Below are 23709 nucleotides of genomic sequence, written 5' to 3'. Positions count from 1 at the left end.
ACGTTTTAATAAACATTTTAAAAAAAATATTGCATTTCCTTTCAATTATATAAATTCAATAAAATTATTAATTAATGGTTTATATTCAATAAATAAATGTTACTTATGGTGTCTAATAAATCAGAACACGGAAAAAAAGTACTTATGTTAAATATAATAACGATGATAGTCCTCTAACTCCTTGACCAGTTGCCCAACTATCACCACAATTTGTTCCAACTGCATTTGCGAGTGAATGTAGTTCAAGAGCGTAGTGTAGCAACACGTCCACTGTTTTGCATATCAACGTACAAACTAACCATATACGGAACTCTCACATCTATCACCATGTAATTAGGCTCATATTACCTTGATTCTTCCGCAATTAAATTTCGGAGTAATAATTTCGCGCGCAAATCAGCTGATTTTTATTTTTGTTTCAATATTGACTTTATTATCTAATAGTTAAGATTGTTTTTTGTTTGGTTTGATTTGTTTTGCTTTCGTTTCTTGTCATTTTTAGCAGCAAGTGATAGTACGGCGTTAGTGTGAGACGTCATAATTAAAACAGGTAAAGGTGATCGTTGCATATTTATTTATAAAAATAAATTATGTATATGTAGAAGTTTTTTTTTCAATAAATAAATCAATCGAAACTCATCGCAGAACACGAATTTGAAACATCAGAATGGGCCATGTGATAAAATTTTTGGGATAACTGTAAGTCGACCGTTGACGAGTCACGAGTGAGATACTAAGTGAATTCTTACAGAATCGCAATAAAATAATTCGAAAATTGTGCAATATTACTATTAAGAATATTTGTTGACAAAATCTTATCTGAAGACATATCTTAGAATGACATGTTGCTGACTGCTGCTGACATTTTGCTGACAAATTCATTGTAGTAGCCTGGAGTGGACTGGAAATGGTACTCGTGCCTCGTAAAAAACGTTTCTTTGAGTCCAGCGTACCATCTCTCTCGCCTTATCGGAAAAGCATTTCACTGTTATCCTTCGCAGTAAGATTATCTCCATCCGACTGGTAGAATATCATTTTTATATATTTTTTAAATGTAGGTGCCGGAGACCCAACTTTGGAAACTGATTTGTTATGTCCCTTGTACCTGTAATTGCACTGGCTCATTCACCCTCCAAACCGAAATACAACAATACCAAGTATTGTTGTTGGGCGATATAAAATCAGATGAGTGGGTGGTACATATCCAAACAGGCTTACAGAAAGAACTATCACCAAGCTAAATTTCATGTTTATTTTTTAATTGAGTATCAATTAATATCGGTCAACTAAAATCGAACCGTGTAAACTTCCCAAGTCTATAAGTCTGATGCATCGTCACGTACTCGGAATACAAATCCAATTCGTGAGGTAAGTGCAAAAACTGGAGTTCCATTACCACTATCGTTATTGCTATTATCTCCACGTGTAGCAATGACCTACTTCGCAAATAATTGAAAATGTTTAAAAATATATTTTCCGATAGTAAAAATGTAGTTCATTGGAAAAATACGAATTACTTTTTTTATTGTACACACGTAGATTAAACAGCGATGCATGGTATTGTTGCTCCAGTTTGTTGTTTGAGTGAGTTAGTGCAATAAAACTACAGACACAAGGGACATAACGTCTGAGTTCTCAAGTTTGGTGGCGCATTAGCGATGAAAAGAATGGGTAATATTTGGTGAGCACTTACCACGGAAGGTCCATAAAATCAACATAAAAACGAATTATAATATGTCCCTATTAAATTCTGAGAATATCGACCAAGGGCAGTCTCAAAGAAATCCTATTTGCACAGACGATATTACAATTCTTTCAAATTTGCGTGTGTAATTACAAGTATGCTTTGCATTTCTTTCAGAAAGTCCTATTGGATGGATAACAATCCGACTTAAGAGGAATCATAACCATCACCTGCCAGTCTTTTTCATTGTGAAATTCCAACTCTAACGTTGTCTGAAAAATCTCTAATAAACGCTAAGGACGCCTAATTGACAGACAGACACGTTTAGTATGATAAGCACTTTTGTATGTCTTATTTGTGTGGTGCACAATGAAAGAGTATCTACATATCAAACTAACTTTAAATTTATCCTGAGCTTAAATTCATTTATAAGCTAGTATAAAAGCCAAGATAAAGAGCTCATTGACTAAATCATCTATTGAAAAACCTACTTTGAAGTATAAGTACTCGAACCGACACACTCCACTTAGCAAGAAACATGACATTTATGATGATGATATTTGAAAACACAAACAGAATTCGCAGAGTTAGAGGTCATGACACTTTATTAGGAATTGAAATTCATTGCAATGTAATCTGATGTTTAATGACCAATATTTCAATTAGCAACCCGTAAATGTCCCGCTGCTGGGATAAAGGCCTCCTCTCCCTTTGAGGAGAAGGTTTGGAGCATATTCCACCACGCTGCTCCAATGCGGGTTGGCGGAATACACATGTGGCAGAATTTCGTTGAAATTAGACACATGCAGGTTTCCCCACGATGTTTTCCTTCACCGCCGAGCACGAGATGAATTATAAACACAAATTAAGCACATGAAAATTCAGTGGTGCCTGCCTGGGTTTGAACCCGAAATCATCGGTTAAGATGCACGCGTTCTAGCCACTGGGCCATCTCGGCTCAATATTTCAAATTACTGGTAAAATTATAAAGATTTTTTTCAATAAACATCATAGTGCGAATTCATATCGTCCGTATCTAAGAATGATTAAACGATGAAACTAACACGTTGGTTTAATAGCTGGCTTATAAGATTGCAGATTCCAAGGTCTTAGGCTCCATTTCCAAGCCAAGCCAGTTTAAGTTTATATAAAGGTAAGGCAAAAATCGTAGTATCCACCACGCCGATATATCGTTCGTGTTCGATTGCCATCCCATCAGACTAGAAGAGTAAGCGAACTGAGATTGTCTTTGTGTTTATACACACTCGTGTTCTATGATGTCTGTGTTGGTTTATGCCAACCACAAGAGTAGTAAAGTAAAAAAAAATTTGAATCAACACGATACTATTGGTCGATTTCATGAATATGTGATATTCACTATGGTTTCTCGAAAAAATGTTGTTCTGAATGTAAGCGAAGCTATAATCGGAACTTTGGTAATAAAATATAAATATAAGTAGATATATATAATTATGTGGAATACTGTTGTATTATTACTAAAGGTAGGTATGTATATTAATCAAGAAATATCTGATTCAAATGGCATGGATTATATAAATCTAAGGTTTGTTTAACTTTACTCCTTCGTTCGTAATATACGACGTTGGCTAAGTTTCTATTAAGAATGGTACAGAAATTGGTCATAAAAAACTTCTTCATTATAATCAACAACATTTTAATGATTACCGTAGAGCAATACTACAATGTTCGTTAATTGGTATGTTTATATTTAAAACTGTTAAGTAAAAAAAAATATGTCCCACTGGTGGGTCAAGGCAACCACTCCCTTTGAGGAGAAGGAAGGAAACTTTTTGTGTCACGCTGTTCCGATTCGGTGGATACACATGTCGCAGAATCTTAATAAAATTAGGCATCCACTGGTTTCCTCACGATGTTTTCCTTCACCGCCGAACACAAAATGAATTACAAACACATGTTAAACACATTCATTTTTGCTTGCCTGGGTTTGAACCAGCAATCATCGTCATCAATCATTAACCAAAGCTTTAATTTCTTAAATTGTAACATGGACCTGTCAAAATTTTGTAAGAGTCTACTGGCATAAAATATATTTTAAATAAATGTAATTATAGCTGTTTTGTTTAGATAAAAATATATGTAATTAAACAATAAAACTGCAAATAAATAAATTAATGACTTAAAGTATTGTCCGTATAAAAAACTAACCAACGAATTCATTCAGTTAGAAGACTAACTATTGTAACATTATGTTTGTTTAATCCTGTAAAAAAACAATTCAAAAACGCTTAACATATAATATATTGATATTTTATTTACTTTTTTATGTAATAACAACATTTTCGGAAACTAAATGGGTATTGTATGTAGGTCCTAAAGAATAAAGACATCGTGGTTATCGGGAAGCCGACTGAAAAAGACGAATGCGGTACTTAACAATGTTACTCTGCGGCTCGAGATCTTTTATACCTCTACAAAGTCGCAATATAATTATACTCACTATGTATATGTTACTGTAAAAGCTCGAACTAAGGTAAATCTTAAGATTTTTCAGTAGAACGTAAGATTTACCGACATGAGTTGGTAAATGTAAGTATTTAATATAAAGGGACAAATTTTTCGGACTTTTACCTTTCCAACCTAACCTAACATGTAAATCCTAAGATTTACTAAGATTATGGTAAAAGTTCGAATCCCAAAGTTTTATGGACATTTACCATACATAATAGGTAAATCTTAGGTTTTACAGTAACATATATGAACTAGATGTTATTATATATAAAAGGTATAATAAATTGCACATATTAAAATATACTTATTTAGGTATTCCACTCATCATCATATATATTCTACCGCCAAACAGCAGTACTTAATATTGTTGTTGGGCTTGAAGGGTGAGTGAGCCAGTATAACTAAAGGCATAAGGGACATGACATCTTAGTTCCCAAGGTTGGTGGCACATTGGCAATGTAAGCAATAGTCTATGGGCGGTGGTGACCACTTAACATTAGATGACCCGATGCCTATCTATATCATAAAAAAAAATATTAAATTATACAATGTATAATTGTTTACAATAATCGTAGCGAAATGAAAATAACAAACAAGAAAAATGGCAGATATAAAAATCTGTGAAGATATAATTAAAAGAAAAAAAAAAGTATTGCGTAATAAAACTAGCAATGGCATTAAATCCTATTACAAAATTACCTTACGAACACATTACATACGTATACATATATTTTTTAAAAGCAAAATTTACTCTTCAATTGATTGACGTTAAGTGTTTATTCGCGACGCGTAATCGCTAGCAACGAGACAGGTATCTAGACTGAAGAATCTCTTAAGCACTATAGCTTTAAAACATTCTTGGGTATTATTCTATGTATTCGATTTAGGGTTCCGCAAAAAAACATCCAAATTAAAGAACTTAACCAACTAATTACATGTTTCTTAGACAATTTTACAGAAAACTTCACCCTTGCTTGTTCAATAACCAATAAGAACACATATATTTTGTGATGGATAGATGTCGTTGACCTTACTAGATTGACTGTTACCTACAAATGTGTAATTACGAAGAAAGTGTCCCAGGTCAGTTCAGCACAACGTACCGGACAAATTTGCTAGACGACCGATGGGGATGTATCGTGGTTTGCACATACACATTTGCACATACATACAGATTTGATAAAAAAATATGTTCTGAAAAAATAAGGTAAGGCAGGTAATCAGAAGGTAAGTTATTTTGTTATTTAATATTTCAGTGTAAATAAAATAATATAAGTATATAGTTTTGAAAAAATATCAGTAAAAATAATTCCAATTCTTTTAACGTTTAGTTCTATAAGTACTAATGTACTAGATTTACAGAGGAGGATTTATTACAGGGATTCCCTAGTTAAAACGCTTCTTATATCAAATCGATACGTTTGCAATTCTATCAAAATAGAATATAACTAATGAAATTAGTACATAACAAAATATTCTATAATAATATATATATAATATCTAATCAGACCATCCGTACGGCAAAAGTTAATTTTTAAACGTAATTATTTTTAAATTAAAAGAAACAAAAGATTCATTCTTAATTCCTAATGCAAATTACAAGAAATAAAGATTAGCATCATTGTTCGTTAGAGCTGCGGGAACGGAGTTTAGATTATATCGTGACTTAGAAATTACGCAACTGTATGGTAATTGTTTATGGTGTTCTCTTTGGTAAATAGAGTGAAAAAAATGCACTCCGAAGTTATGGTAATTTCATTTTACTGTATATAGTAAATCTTTCAATTAAAAATACTATTTTCGATGGACAATGTAGTTGTGAAAAAAACCTTATGCTGATGAAATTAAATTATAATTTTAAAAAATGGAGTATACAATAACGAGAGGTGTTTATCATCATTTTGGAAGTAAGACGCTATGGTTATACATACTATTATGTATTAAAGTAAATTAACTATGTTTGAAAATAATTAAATGAAAAATAAGAAAAGGAAAGGTCACCGGGAAGCATAACGCCATAAGCGCCATAAGCCGCGTAAAAGAATCCAATAATTGAAATCATAACGTTACCTTAATTTATATTTGACTTGCACTCATATACAAAATAACCGATGAAAAAAATATACCTCGACAAGACACGCGAATGTTACTTGCTGTAATCATTATAAATAATGAACAATTTCAAAACATTCGTTACTGGGTACGTACTAGGATTATATTTATTCTTGAAATTTTTTTCTCAATTTCTTATCGATAAGCCGATAGGTTCCGTAATATTTTATCTACCGATGCGACCTTACACCGGCTTACCAGCTGTACTTATGTCTCTGACCGTGTCAAATTTTTAGGCACGTAACTCTATTCACTATATATTAATATGAATTTAAAAGCAGGAGCAGTTTGCCCGCACTAACCGTTCGATAGACACTTTTGTCGTCGGTCGAGTGCTGTCGAGAGAAGAAAATCTATTTACATTTCCCGCCAATTAATTATTTTGTGCCCACTGTGTCGAACCACATCGCCAGAGTAAGCGCTACGATCACACTTCCGTATGCTGTTTGAAGTGAGTTGTCATTAGTGACGTTTACGCAAGAGTAACAATTCATAGTCTTAACGTAAAACTTTCAGTAAAATCTTTCAGTAAAAACTTGTATAGGCGAGCCATTAAAATCGAAAAACCATTGATGTCCGTGATACATACATAGGTATATAACTAAAAATAAATCAACATTTAGAATAGCAACGCTTAAAAAAACGCTAACGTGTTGCTTCAACAAACTTTAAAGGAGAATGTTGGGTTCGTGTGTACATATTATTATATCAGAAACTTCGAATTGCAAAGTAAACCGTCATCACAAGCTAATGAGTAGAATTTCAAGCAAATCGTTTACAAAGAATGACAACAAATGGCCTATTGCAATTTTTATAGTATGTGACACATTTTAAATGTTTCCATAACATTTGTTATTACAATTACGTGATTTTGTGCGTGTATTCTGTTAGCCTCATCTAAATTTGAATGAAATGGACTTTTGAAGTGAACATCATAATTACTGGTTTCCGACAAAATAAACCTTGTTAAGCGGTAAATAATTTGCTATTTTGTAAGTTGAAATGAGGCAATGGTCTAGAAGATAAATGTGTTTGTGATTATCTTTACTTAATAATATAAACGTGAAAGTGGTTTTGTTTGTTTTTCTTTTACGCAATAAAGGAGAAACGGATCTGTGTTATTGTGACGAGTAGTGACGTAGGTCGAGAATAACCTTTTTGGAGATTTTTATGCCAGGCTGCTTCAATGCGGGTTAGTGGATACAAACGTGGCAGTTTTTTGTACCTATACATGTACATATCCTCATAAAGTTTTTCTTCACCGCCGTTGGATGTTATCCTGAGACGAAAGTAAAGCTTTAACGATCCTTTCTTTATAAAAAAGGTCCTTAAGTTATGATGTGTTTCGTACTATGTACTTATAACGATTTGTAACTTGCACTCCGATACAAAACTAAAAACTGGTCTTTATTTTCTTCTTTTTTTATTTATTGCGTATACATTTACACATGATTTATTATAAGAAACGAGCTGAAATAAATTTAATGATGCTACCACATCATTGCGAAATTACATTATGCTATATATCATCATTAGCCAACAACATACACGACATCCATCTTCAAAAAAACGCAGACTCATCACAAATCGAAATCTTTGAACCTTACAACGTAAAGATCAACAAATTAGTGTTCTTGTAATCGCATAAATTTGTCTAAAACAAGATAAAAAATGACTTACCAGCAAAGACATCTGATTCTTGGGCATCATAGTGACATCTCCAGGTCGGACTCCAGGCCCACAATACGGCAAACTTGGTCCACGGTTCGTTGGTGGATCGTGCAATGCGAGCAATGCTGCGTGAAGACGAGCCCTCGCTGCGCTTATACCACCTGCGCCGCGGATTGCAGCTTCGACTACATCGCCGACATCCTTCTCCCATCTAACAGGAGGCTTCTCTGTGTAGTCTCTACTAAAGAAGAGAATTTGTCTTGAGCACGGAAGAAATAATGATTAATTTACTAAGTATACGTTCAAATACAGGAAAACCTGCATGAATGGCAATTCGTATTTATTTATCATTGTAAGATAATTGTACTTGGCATTTAAGTTTCGTTTCATTCTAAAACGTAATTAGGATAATGAACCCAAATATCAATGTACAATGACAATACGAACAAGTTAAAGAATTACATTATAAATGACCTCAAGATTATTGACAGTACAAAATTTTCATCGTTGTCAGGCATGGGAAACATCTATCTTATAGAACCGCATATTTGAATCAGTAATAATAACAGCCTTAAAGAAATAGTCGAAAAAAAAAATTACCTGCATCCTCCCAAACACGCTCTAATATCCTCTTTCAAACTCCTCGACATGGTGCACGACGGACTGCCGTCGGAGTCCGATGTGCTTTGAGATCCTTCGTTCTTGTCCAAAACTGAAAGCCGTCTTACCGGCTCTGGCTCGAACTGCTCGTTCTTTGGTAAGTTGGGGGACACCCGACCGTGACTACCGCCTCCACTGCCATACCCTGCCGCACAGAATATCAAATTAACTATCTCATAAAATCACTTCATCGACTTCAATCATGACTGCCAATGTCAAGGAAGTGTTTAACCAATAACCCAACCAACCAATAACCTGTTTTTGAAGGCACGGTAACTTGAAACGGACACGGGATTTTGAAGTGCTTACATACCATTTTTCAGAATCCAGGCTGCTTGAAAACCCAATTACTTTTTAAAAAACCAAACCTGTGTTTGAACCCAGGGGAACCTCGGAATCTGCAGTCTTATAAGCTAGCCACTAGACAAACAATCTCACCTATGTCACACTGACAACAGTATTAACAACTAATTTCATAATTGATCCACTTATGCAACAACATGATCAAGATTAGAAATGGCGATAGGCGATAAAGATAATATTATTTTAGATTCAACTTTGCGTGATATGTATTTATGCGTTCAAGGCATATTATTTGAGATTCGTTTGCTTTCTTCCGTATAACTTATTGTTTATAGATTATGTATAAAGAACTAGATAAATGAGTGCAAAATAAAATACTTAACCAGCGTCTATTATCAACGTTGGTATAATGAACGTCAATAAAGCAAAGGTTTATGGATAGCGATGTCTAAAATACACGTTCAACATAACTGTTTTGTCGTCCCCACGCCTAGCGGAAGCTTTTCCCTTAAATGAAGGGAGGGTGAATAGAAATTTTAGTGGTTCCTCAAAAGCGACTATTGCTATTATCCTTTTTTTATAAAAACAATACAAAACGGAGGGCTCAAAATGTTTGTGTTTTTTGGTTTAGTTATAGTTTTTTTTTTCAGGTAGGTAATGAAATACATTTAATAAAGTCATCAAAAAATGACAATTTTTGGTACGCCATTACAAAGTATCTGGACTAGTCGAGTAATTGAGTAATCAAGGTCACAATGCGGTCGCCACCGCGCAACCAGCTCGCGATGACCTTGAAACGGATGCTTTTACTCTCGATCAATTTCCGAAGGACAATGATACAGTAATAGTTCTACAATATAAAGTAATTCTGTATTCATTAATCAATCATTGAAATATTGAAAAGAAAAAAAAAAGATTAATTGATTATATTTCTATTGTCTTAGTTAAATTGAAACGTGATTCACGAATCACGAATTCATCTTCCAAAGTTAAATTCATTTCGTTAAAAGAAATCCATTAATTTATCAATTACTGATAGCGGTGACAGATAGAAAAAAAAACTACGACAAAAAGTGTATAACATTAGTAATTTTAATTTAAATGTTAGTTTATACAAAAAAAATAAATATATTTATTCAAGTATGGTCATAAAAACACTTTTGGATCGTCATGTTACAGTTTTGTATTAAATGTAAAGCTGCCATAAGGATACTTCCCGAACCGGTGGTATTTTCATTATACCGAGAAGAACTGGCCAGAAACACAGTACTCTTTTCCACCAATTTAATTACAGAGTATATCAGTAAATTACAATTATTTTTTTATATATCCTAGAAATCAAGAAATACTAAGTCCACGCTCTTTTTTTAAATATAATCTTCTATTGAGTAATATGCCTTATTTATTAAAGTTTTCCTTTACATGAGCTTTAAAAATTTTTATAGACCAAGTTAAAAATAACTGTGAAATCTTATCGAATCGAATACCGTGCCCCAGGAAGGATGTATTTAACTTTGTTAGTTGTTTGTAGAAGTTGGAAACTAGATGTTACTAGTTGGCCTTTCCTCCTCGTATGTTATAATGTTTGTCACTGTTTTTTTTATCATAAAGATCTGTATTACTATTAATATATGTTTGTACGTAATAATTCTGTAAAATATTTTGTGAAGGAACTGGGAATATAACCACTTTATCAAAAACATCCCGATGTTAGAGTCTCGAGCTCTAAGATTATAAAGACCGGACATTTATTTACATGCATTGTACAATATTTTTATATACAACTATTCTTATTAAATAAAACTTTCAGTGCAATGATAATACAATTTCAAGATTAAATTCTGCTGCTACGGTTCTGTATGTTGAATACTTCGTTTATCTTTAAACTAGCTCAAGGTAGAAACTAGCAAGCCCGCAGATTCCTGGGGTTAGGCCAAAAAATATAATGAGATTCTTACAAAACTAGAAACGTAGTCTGAAATTTAGAACTGACTCACCCCCATGCCTCATAAACCTCGTAAAACAGATGGTCCTGCGCTTAAACTTTTTCTATACGAGAGTGTGGAATTTGGTAATGTACTTGTGCTTGCAAACACACTTATGAGTATTACGTCCTGTATAGGGTAGCAAACTGGTTTCCATTCTTATGGACGCCTTGGCCTAAATATTACAAAAGGGTATCTTAAAAATACGCGTGCTAAGTCTTTGTACGTCTTTGTTTTATTACCTGAAGAGGTGGAAGGTGCTCTTCGAGGCACACGAGGTGCGTCTGGCGTATCTCCCTCCGCCACATCATCATCCACGATGATCACCACCTCTTGCTCTTCTTCCTCCGTGTATAGCGGATTCGACCTAAAATTAACCAGCTATTAGGTAGTTCCAATATTAAATATAGTTTCGTTACTAATATTACGAAATTTAAGTTACGAGCACGTTTCAATGAATTTAGAAAAATAGGATAGTAGAAGGCTCTTAAAAACATTTTTGGGTATTGGGTATTTAATACGATTCTGAAAATATTAAGACCTATATATTTTAGTATTGTACTATTTTTAATACATTTGAAATTAATTACTGTCTCATTAATACTTTAATTGAGAATATATAAAGTATGCTAGTATAAAGTACACCAATTTCCAAAGACGACAACAGGAATCTAGAAAATACGTAAGTATTTTTTAAATTTAACGTTTATTTTCTTGTTCTAATTAATTTATAAGATCTTATATTAACACATTTAAAATTTAAATCGATACATCATTATACCAGTAAACAACTAAACATATAATAAAATGCCTACAACAAACGATTCCTGATCGTATCATCTCTTGCATGCCGAGCATACATAATTTTTATTTTGCAAACACCTGTCCAATGCAGAAGAAGGCCGCATTGCTCAGTGTTTAGCTTTAAATATGGATCTATGAAATAAGACCACTTTATTGCCAAGATGTTTGCGTTGTAAAAAAGTGCAAGCATCACCATCATGTATTAAATCTAGATACGCACGATGCATGCGAAATCGCACCAGTCATTGTCAAGTCGTTGACCTCATAACTGGTTTCAACATCGACAAACTTGTACCGTACAAGATTTGAAAAAGTAACTCTTATTACGAGTCAATAGACGTGTGGGAACTGCGTGACTATATTGGTTTAAATCCTAAATGAATCAGTAAATTCCTACTTCGTGGTTGAAGAACTGCCCATTGTTTGAACAGCGGTCCTTTCTCCTTTAGGATTTCTTAGAGACTTGTGGCATATTGTTTACTGAGCGTGCAATAAACTTTGGCTTCCTTATGTGTCGTTTCCTGAATGCGAATAGTTTTACTGTAACCTCTTTAATGGCTTCTAGGTGTCGTCTGAGAATTTGAGTAATTTTCTGTACTTCTCTGTACCTAGTTGTCTTACACATATATTTTCCTTAAATTAATGTTATTGCTATCTTTAATCGTAACTTTTCTGAACGTTAAGTAAATGTTGAAAATCTATTGTTTTGATCTTTTATTGTAATTTATACTGACCTATATATTTGATATTTATAATTTTGGAGAATATATATCGTTTTCATTTTGAAGTAAGTATATTACTTGAACTAGTCTACACTTTTGGTAATAATCATATCGTCTTTTGAAATTGTAAGAACAAATATCGATACAAATATATAATTTCTTCAAAGGATACTCAGGTTTAAACACGTAATTTCAAAACTTGGAGGATTATTTCGTAACTTGATAAAATTTTCTAAATGACGCACAATGGACATTTAGCAAGATTCTAAGCAGTTCCACAGAATGCACCATGACGGAGGCTTAATAGTTGACGATGTCAAATGCCATCGGGTTACGGAATATGTCTTTTCCATACGCGGAATTCCGAGTACAGTTTCTTGTTACTGTGATTCTATTCATTCGTATTGTCGCTTCCGGACTATGGTATATATTGCAAAAGTACATTACGACGTAACTAAAAAATAAAATACTCCCGTATATATTTGCCAAAAATGACTGACTTCTGACTTGTTAGTGGTTTTATTAAAATCGACCTATATTTACCATATACGTTCCTGAAATAAAAAAAATACAATATAAAAGCTTAAAGAGTCTTAAAGAGACTTCTTCCGGGATACTAAAAGAAGAATCATGCATCCTTCTTCTTATAGCATAACTTCTTGGTATATATCTCAAAACATAGGATCATGTCGCACTAGCGAAAGCGGTAGTGAGTTCAACAGTGACACTACATTGTGACATGTTCGTAAAAACAATTTATTTTAAAATCTTTAAATTCTAACAGTTAAGACTTTATTTAACTAAAAATTAACCTAAGAACAGGCGGCATGTCATCGAGGGCGCGGAGCGGATGAGGCGGTGCGGGCGCAGGGGGGACGGTACGCGCGCCGCACGCGCAACCCCCCGCCTCGCTCTCGCGGCGCCCTCCACCCTGAAAAAATAAATCATAAATTAAAAATTCTGTCATTTTCATTGTCAATCAAGTATTTTAATGTCACCCACGTAATATACTTTTCGTGGTTAAACTTAAGTTTATTATTTCTTCCTTCGCAAATGCGCCAATAACTTTGGGAGCCAATGTGTGCCTGTAGTTAAACTGGTGAGATATGGAATAACGGATATAATGAGTGAAGTCAGTTATATCTAATAATGTAACTAAATTCTGAACACTAACTGGTTGACTATTTCGATATTAATGGCATCGGCTAATGTTCGTTCGGATGAAAGTAAAATTGGTTAAGCTGACTTTGAGCGGAGTTAGAAGGTGGAGAGTAGTGTTGCACATCGATATTCGTTCGACTGCAACCGAATGCAGTTTTTTTTTAATACGGTACACTGTTTTTTTATTATTATTCATTTAAAGTAACTTTACAATGCCTCATTATAAGGAATTATTAAGCTCAAATGGAGAAGCCATTTGAGCTTAAAATTTGGATTAGAAGTGGGTACGACAATAGCCAGGGTTCAGGATCGATTCCCCGATGAAGTTCCAACCAATGCGCTATTGACGCTTAAAGTAATTGTCCGTCCAAAAATAGTCTGTTACATCAACAAGTTTGCTTACCAGACGCATAAAACAATGTTTGTTAATAGTAACAAATCCTTTGACAAATATGTAAAATTTGACAAATTTCTTAGCAAGAATCCAATATTTACCGAGTTTGCAATCGTCGAAACGGAACTTTATTCTAGTTGATTATAATTGAACAACCAAATAAAATCTTAACATGTAGAAATAAATTTGTGTTAATTGGTAATTATTTTAATAATTCCAAGCTGTTTACCGATAAGATCAAATTGACGATGAATTCTTGGATGAGCAGCGAGCGGTTTTGAAACGAATTGCTTATTAATTGGGTCTTTAAGACTCGGGCCTTGAGGAAAATGCTTAAAACTACGCAACTGAGGTTCGTTAGTAGAAACAGCTTACATAGTTGGCATTTTAATGTGTAATGTTCTTGAACGGAAAATAATTTTAGATTGTACTTTTTCATCATCAAATGGAATTTCTTGTAAGAACATTCTTATTACAATAATTAATCTTGGATTTTTAACGTATGTCATTTGCTATGCGATAAAATAAAAAAAAACATAATCGAAGGTCTTACTGAAACATAATGAGTATTCATTTCTTATTATTATGCCTAATTAAAAAAAAATATAGGTATGTACGAAAAAAGACACCGCTTATTGGTGAAGATAATGGTGATGATCCTTCCAATTTTAAAATTGTTATTCGATTAAACTAAGCGTACTGCTACCACCGGTTCAAAACGCAGATTCAACCGGGAAGAACCGACCAGGCCAGTTACGAATACTAACTCCACGTTTTTTCTCTTCCTACAACCCTTTGTTGACTACGTAACAGTTTTATAAATTCTTGCAACATCTCGTTAAATGATGTCATCTCGTATAATATAAAAACAAGAACACAATGATAACTGTCGCTGCAGTTGCAGTAAACAAGCCGTAACGCCCTCAATATAGTATTGTCACAACACGACACGGTAGTACGAAGAGTTGCAATGGTGTTAATCTATTAAACATACCATGAATGTACGTAATCTCTATATAGAATAAAATTCCAGCCGCAGTACGCTTGGATATTATAAACTACGCAACGGATTTTAATAAGATTTTTATCAATAAATAGAGTGCTTCAAGAAGAAAGTTTGTTACTTAATATATGTATATTATAAAATCAAAATATTCTTTATTCCAGTAGACTCATAAAAGCACTTTTGATTCGTCGTTACAGTATTGAGTTAAATGTAAACCTATCACCTGTTCGGAAACTCAAACTCAGTAGGTACTCCTGTCCACCATTTCAAATACAGAGTATGTCAGTAAAGCACAATAATTTTTTCATATATCCTGCCAGATCCATGAATACTAAGTCTACGCTTTTTTATCTTTAATATAATCCTGAATTGAGTACTAAAATACCTTATTAATCAATATTTTTTTGACACGAGCTTTAAATTGTTTTATACGCCAATACGACAGGAATAATGTGCAGGCAGGAAGAGAAAAGGCGAGAATTTCAACTTTCCTAGCCAGAAGTCCTACCGCGGAGTCATCCGTAGGTATATTTAAATTTTTAGTACCCCTAATCCGTTGATGTTTTCCGGTATCTTTTCAGATGTATTGCCCAGCAAAGAGGGCGCGTAACAGCTTGTATATAAGAAAAGCTATTGCTGTAGCTGTCACGGCTGATTTTATTCGCGTGGTTTTTTTGTTGTTGTTAGTAAAAACCAAATATGGCATTGATATTGGTAGATAGGTTATACAACGAAATAAACGTATTATATTCACATTGGAATCATTTATATTACCTATAATGACTTCAAGAAATGTTATGAAAATAATCGAATCACAAAGGAAAATATTAAACAGTTTTTATTTGAAATGTTAAAACTACATCTTTCGTACACATTTCGTACATTTTATACTTTTCAATATTTTTTTTTGTTTTTTCGCTAGAAAAACGCATGATGTGGGACTCGCCGGCGCTGAAGGCGCCCTAGTATCCACTAAAAAACCAGCGGTACCCACTCCGTCTTTTCGGAAGACGTCACGGGATCACTTGCGCATACTACCGTGACGTCCTGACGGTAGACCCAACTCTGCGGGCCTCCAATTCCTAGAGGGTTCTCGGGGTACAGAGAACCCTTATACCTGTACATTTAATCAACATCATACTCATGACTTTTAGTCATAAAAAACATAACTAATATTATTTAAAGGCATTCATTAAGTGACCTATGTTGAATTTGTATTTTAATTGCAATCTCATATATCATCTTTTATTTTTAACTAGATTCGGCCGCGATTGAGGAGGTGGTGTTACATTAGTCTGTGTTAAGTCAGGATATACTCTTTCTCTATTCCAAATGTCATCCAAACCCAGACAGCTGTTTTTGCAGGATCGATTAAAAGAATTTTGTGTTATAATATAAAGAAAAAAAATAGATTTTAATCGATACTTTTTTTTAAATAAATTTTTCAAGTTGCATTTTTGACTTATTTTGAAAAACGTTGTAGCTCAAAAATGACTTACTTTTGCATGCACATGAAGTTAAAATTATCGCAAGTAGTCCCTATTACCTCCCAAAGGGAATACGTCGCATTACCAATAACCCTGTATATAACAATTTATTTAGAAGACAATATAATATATAAATATATATGTTTAGCAAAGAGTAGCTCGGTTTGCATATCATACAAACTAATAGAAGTTTAAATATTTAATAAATAGTTAATGTTTGATTAATTAATTGATCAATGTTTGGAAAATTGGATCGTGTGTCAGTGTCACGGATGTGGTGTAACCTTGATGACTTACTTGATACCAAGGAAGCGTTCACACACTGGTTAGGGTCTAGAGAGGGGGGGGGGGAGTTAGAAACGAAAGCAGTACTGAGCTACGTGAGTGCAGAAGATAGTCAAACACGAATTACGTGATCCAACATGCTTGAACTTTTGCTTATTTTATACCAAATATTTCTTTTAATAAAAAGAGAAAGAACTAAACGTTATTTGGACATTGAAGGGAAAAATACGTTCCAGTTAAGAGGAGGGAGTACACTTCGATTACCTCCTCATAAACAGTTCCTGAGGCTACATAGAAAAGATTAAGAGTGAAAAATTACCACAAGTGACAGAAGCAATACATGACATTTTTTATTTAAATGAAGTTCTATTTTACGTCATGTTACAATATATTTACTCTGCAATAGATTTGCGAAATTCAAAAGATCATTAGCTACCGCTCATATGTCATTACAATATTATCATTACACGCATAGGTCCGATAATGATCATTGCGAAGTATCACCTCAGAGCCTAATGCAATTATTCTAATACCTTCGAAGTTGATTGAGATATATTATCGAAGTGTACCTGTATACCTGTCGAGTGAAAGGTGTGTAATCATTCATAATTGTATCACGAACAACGATCGTAACACTTAATTTTGTGTATGTATCATTATTTTTGTATGTATTTGAAAAGTTACTGAATGGGAATTTTAAGGTTATTCGCTTCGTTCGGTCTGTTCTTCTCTGTATTTATAAATACAGAGAAGAACTGAGCGAACGTCATCCACAGGAATATGACACGCGACTGAAACACGGATACAATCACTTAAGCCGTTGCAATAGGGTATCACACAGGAGTGATACCCTATTGCATTCTAGTAGTCATAGTAATTCGTGTCGGCCTTATTTCCGTATCTGATACGTCAATGCACGGTCATGCTATGAGACGGTGTAGTGGACTCCTTTGACAAAATTGCTGCAGCCGTACAAGTTCTGCAATCGCGTCGGGGTCACATTGAAAAATGAATGAGATTGACAGTTTAAGAAGTGTTTACTTTCCCGCGCCTCGAAAAACATGTTTTTCCTGATGCCTGAACTCGTTCTGGTGGTGTTGGATAGGCACCCCATAGTATTATGAGATTTAAGAATAGAGAGCGCACCTGTGCTTATACCAACACTTTAGCACCATAATATCCCCTGCACAACTCAACCGCAATGAATGTTATAAAATTATCATAAAAATTTATATACGATAATATCTTATTTTGTAACAGTACATTAAGATACTATTAAACGTCCATTAGCCCTTAGGTGAGGTACAAGTACATTCATTACATGATTAGTTTAAATGTCGTGTGCCTGAAGCAATCACACATGTTTAATCATAAGTTGGTATGCCCTCGCTATATCTCTCGCGTAGACATTCGATATTACTGATGGATATTAAATGATGACGCCTTCTATATATTATAGTACAGAAATGTATGTGTAAATAGGTATCACGTGCTTTCCGTGGCACGGAATCGTACACACATACAGTTTTTTTGACAGTAAAACACGATTGTTTTTTATTAACCCAACGAACCCCGGCCTTCCATATATGTGGCTTTAGAAGCTAGCTACCGATTATCTAACCAACGAAGCACTAAACCCAAAAGGATGGCTGGGCTTTGTGCTAATAAATCTGGGATCAGAGGCGGAGTAAGGAGTAAGGCGCGACATGGAGGATGGCCTACAGCCTCGTATTTGAATAGTTATAGCGCCTCCAGTTTAGTGTAAAGCGACTGGTTTCTATCTCTCAGTCAAAATATTTCAAATATCAAAAACATTTAATAAGCTAGTGTCTACGTGGCACAGCGTTCGGAACAAATATTTCTGCCCTATGAAAGCATTTCTATTTAAAACATTTTTATAAATAAAAAAATTAAAATACTTTTTAAAAAACTCTTTTTTCAACGGGAAGAAATTTTGCATCGTTTATGCACCAACTAAGGGGTTTTTAGCTTGCCCACGTAAAATTTAAGTCTTGCCCCGCCTATATCTGGGATGATGAATGGACGGATCACCCAACAGCTATTATATTGATAAACATATACAATACATTGTATTGCAACATACTGATTTGACCGGAATGAATGAATGACCGGAACTGACTTATTAACCAAACAGTTTCCGGTCATTCCGAAGATCTTTTGCCTTTTAACAAAAGCAAAAAGCTCTACTATCAAGTAAATGCTTGCCTCATTTCTTCAAAATTGCCATTGGTTTTAAAGTACGCTTTAAAATAAATTAGGTCGCTTTATCCGATCACAAATCAACGTAGCAATGGAATGATATAGAACTGTCAAACAAATTGTTGATAATAATAATCGGACCGAATCGATCTCTGGCCATTATACGAGGAAAGGTCATTTTCGACAGCTTTCTTGGACAGCAATTAAAGCTAAATCAGTTTATCTGAATCTTGTCACTTATTACCATTTTGTAATGCTAGTAATCTTGATAAATTGTACATATTTATATGCCTCAGTTATCCTCTATTGTACCTTATATATTTTGACAGTTATATGCCGCGGTCACGAGATTGAGGCAAATTTCCAACTCAAATTGACCTTTCGATCAAAACGGTCATTATGAAGGGAGACTAGGCAATTCGTAAGGACATATTAGACAGTACCTACGAGTGTGTGTGTGCGCGCAAACACAAGTATTATCTATTCCTAAATGCTCCTAATCGAATGGGACGGCCAATCCCATACGATCGGAAGGAGTTCAGACACAGGACCGACTTTAAATGCTTTCCAAAACTAGGAAATCCAATGAAAGGTACCTAGTTATTAAATGAAAATAATAAACCGCAATTATCTTTCTTTATTATCATATAATCAATGAAGTTTTGTTATTTAATGATATTTACAAATATTTCATAACTTTTGTTGAGATTACTAGGTTACGATAACAGCCAAAGGGGTCAAGATCGAAATTGCGAATTTAATGTCGATAGACGATCCTTAAACTATTGAGTAATAATAGTTACTTATTTTACAAGCTTTCGTTAACAATTATAAAGTATATAAGGACATAAAAGTTGTTATCAAAATAAATTATCATATTTTTATATTATGACATCCCCAAGCTCCAAGGTTGTCCTCAAAATGATTATACGAATGACAGTCCTATCAACCGCAAAACTGACCACTAAAGAACAGTTATCTTTATAACAAATGTAATGTCAAATACAGTAAACAATAAACTGACCTCAAATACACAGATAATCTGACATTTTCACGTTAAGGCAGAACAAAGCGACCATAAACCATGGAACTTCTTCATTTGGTCGTTTAAATGCGATAGCCAAATCAAAGCAACGATATGTCATGATTCAGACATGACGTACGAAGAACGCTCACAGAAAACGTGACTCAATAAAATATTGATTTGACTGGATAAACTGTTCTATCTGCTATATCTATTTTAGTATAAATTTAAATCGAAACTATCTAAATATGAACAATGAACATCTGTCTGTATGTACGAACTTGAACGAACCAACTACCAACCGATTTCGGTGAAATCAGACCTTTTTTTAATTAGATTTTCGAATAAATTGTTAGTTAGACCATGAGAACTGGCGGCAAAATATAAATATTTTCCTATATGTTTTTCATTTAATTAATTTAGAAGAAAAAATGAAATTACGCAATACATTTTTTTAAATGTTGGGTTCTACACTACATTATGACGAAACAGTTTGAAAAAATAAGTCCTATTATTGTGAAGTACACTAACCTAAAATTTAATAAAACGAAATCCTATGAACGCTTAACGAGCTAATTCACATTTGTGAATAGAACATTTGTTCTTTAGGAGTTATAAGTTCACGGAAACAGGCGCAAGCGTGACGCACCCGGAGACGCACAGGTGGTACTGCTGGTGTTTCGATAGGTATTCCGGCACAATCAGCGCCGGCAAGTAATTACACGCTCCCATTCAAACAATGCTATTCGAATCGAATGTCAATTTAATAACGACAAAAAAGAGAAAAATGAGTTGAACAAAGTAACTACTAAGCCACGCTTATGAGTGGCCTTACTCTAACTCTTAAGACCTTATTTATTTGAATAGTTGTAATTTTAAGGTAATGTTCATTCTATCTAACAATAAAACTAATCAATGCAACAACGAATGAAATCACGAACATGTAGTCGGTACTCCAAAATATGGCAACGTGTTTGAAGTAGACAGCTGATAAGTCGAACCCTGACCTAACTCCTTAGGTTTTTGGTGAAACGACAATGTAAGATCATTGAATTAACCGAGGTCATATATTATTAATTCAATTGTTCATGCGTACATAGCGACCACTATATCTTCTACTATCTTTAATCTTAACCTTTTTTGTTGTTTTTATTTTGTATTTAAAACTAGCGACCCGCCCCGGCTTCGCACGGGCGAAGCAAATATACTACAGAATATCTAAATATACTACAGAATATCTTTCTTTATATACAACGTTCATAGCTTTTTTGTCATAAGACGATACAAACTTTGTCAAACAATATGTCCCTGCATTTTAAATCTATAATATCTTCGAACCATATTGATCAACATTAACTGCACGAATTATTTAAGGTACTTAATTGGATAAGGATTAATGTTCTTTTGCTTAAAATCGCTTTTAAAATTATTTCTCGTAAAAATTAAAGATAAAAAATGGGTATTGTGTTATGGGTTATTTCTTAGAAATCTATCTATACTATCACGGGTTTTTAAGGTGTATAATACTGTAGTACATTATTTTGATCTATCTCGTAGGATTCAGTCAGCGTTTGCTAAGTAAACGCAAAAAAATATGTTTATTTACGACATCACATTAAAAACCCCTAAATTATATGAGTTTCTCTACTATATTACTCATGTATTATACATATAAATCTATTAAAAAAAAACCGCATCAAAATCCGTTGCGTAGTTTTAAAGATCTAAACATATATGGGACAAACAGACAATGGGAAGCGACTTTGTTTTATACTATATAGTGAAAAAAAGAGTCTGATTGGAATTATACTTTAACCTTTATACCATTCATTAAAAAAGCGTCAATAATGATCGCTTTTATATGTGTAAATGCTGATAAATGTATATACAATGGCAATTTTCAAAACATTTATATTATTAAAAAATTATAACCGACGAATACTTTTAAGCTGATACACCTACATCATCCGAAGGTGTTACTTGATATGTTAAAAATATCTGTCACACTCCCAACCTTTATTTGTAACAAAATATATCATTTCTTTTAAATTATTCATACATATTTTAATATGGACAAAAGAACTAGTTAAGAGATTTTCAATCATCTTTTACAACAGACAAAAAATAGACAGACCTACAAGAAGACGAATGACAAGAAAATGATAAAAAGCATGGAGTTTTTACTATCAATAGATCATATATTAAGCGTAAATAAATAATATTTTAATGAAGATCAAATCAACAGTCCATAAAGGACCGACTGAGATAAAAGCCTCTTTCTTGGAACCATCTACGTAAAATTTAATTCCATCATCAATGATAAAAAACTTAACGATCAGGTAAAATAATGCTAAAATAAAACTTCTAGAGGTCAGCGACCTTGACATTTTATTTTTAAAATTTTCACGTAGAATATATTTCCATAATTACATTATCATTATTGAGTCATAACTTTTTAGAATCAAACAATTTATTCGATATTTAAATTTAGTAATTAAATCTTCAAATCATCCTTCGTGCATTATCATATTTATGAACCGTTTCAAAGGATCGATTACTAAATCTTAAATGTATGCAATTCATTGGCAAAGATTGTTCCAACAGCATTGCCATTTAAGTTTTGAAACACCGTCTTCTTGCATTGACCTCTGCTTCCGATAATAATGAAGTTTTATAACAAGACTAGCGACCCGCCCCGGCTACACACGGGTGCAATGTTGATAATAAATATACTACAGAATGTCTCTGAAATTATCAGTGTTTCTCTACTATATTGTGCATGTATTATACATATAAACCTTCCTCTTGAAACAATCTATCTATAAAAAAAACCGTATCAAAATCCGTTGTGCAATTTTAATCTAAGCATACATAGGGACAGACAGCGGTAAGCAACTTTGTGTTATACTATGTAATGATGATAATGATAATGATTTTACCTAAATATTGTTTTGTTTTTAATTTAAAAGATTTTGCGAGTTTGTTTATGGTTACAAGATTTTTAAACATATGATTTATTTCATGAGATAGAGTTAACTCCCGATATATTTTCTATAGCATTCAAATTTCGAACCGATAATCGTCGTCACACTTAATTGACATTAAAGTTTAATATTAAAATAATTCTCTTTTTGAAAAAAAAAAATATATGCATGATGTTTTATATTTTATTAAGCTTAAATAAATTTAACTAAATTAAAAAATACAAGTATACTTATTTAACTAAATTAAAAAATACAAGTATACTGTTTAAAGTTAATAAATATATAATTATATTTAATTCGGGTTACAAAATCTATATTGTTTTACGAAAAGAACATAGGATTAACAGTAAACAGCCGCGATTTAACTATATTTGCTATAGAGGTCACACGTGGTATCAAAGGATTGGGACCTAATAGCGTCCTACGTTCATTGGCGCAGCTATCGTAGGGCCAGGTGGTGCAGTGCACCAGGGTCCCTGAGCTCTGGGGGCCCTCTAACCTAAGCTATGAAAAGAGCTTTGAATACAGATGATGTATGGATTTAATTTACTAAAGATATGTTCAACTCAATGTATCCTGTATCCTATTCTTATTACTATCTATAATTTTGAATGCCAATATACGTTAAAGAGGGGGCGAGGGCCCGATTCTTTTTCTATCAACCGGGGCCCTTACCCACCTTGCTACGCCACTGCCTACCTTGGGGTAATGAGAAGA

At 33.5% G+C, this 23709-nt stretch overlaps 1 protein-coding gene across 2 annotated transcripts in view; it reads right to left on the bottom strand.

The window, feature by feature from the left end:
* The window catches only part of LOC125070525, a 73225-nt gene that overhangs the window by 32531 nt on the left and 16985 nt on the right, over window positions 1-23709 (bottom strand). The window contains exons 2-5 of one of the 2 annotated variants that reach the window (XM_047680425.1): window positions 13244-13362; window positions 11148-11272; window positions 8558-8762; window positions 7967-8198 (exon numbers count right to left, since the gene is read on the bottom strand). In XM_047680425.1, the coding sequence (XP_047536381.1) occupies window positions 7967-8198; window positions 8558-8762; window positions 11148-11272; window positions 13244-13260 (579 nt within the window). In that variant the 5' untranslated portion in view covers window positions 13261-13362. The remainder of the gene's footprint in view (window positions 1-7966; window positions 8199-8557; window positions 8763-11147; window positions 11273-13243; window positions 13363-23709) is intronic. The other variant, XM_047680426.1, reaches the window with a different exon arrangement.

Source organism: Vanessa atalanta, chromosome 17 (genome assembly GCF_905147765.1).
Source record: "Vanessa atalanta chromosome 17, ilVanAtal1.2, whole genome shotgun sequence".
NCBI classification, from domain to species: domain Eukaryota; kingdom Metazoa; phylum Arthropoda; class Insecta; order Lepidoptera; family Nymphalidae; genus Vanessa; species Vanessa atalanta.
The sequence above is the reverse complement of the archived record's forward strand: the minus strand, read 5'-3'. Positions and strand labels throughout refer to the sequence as shown.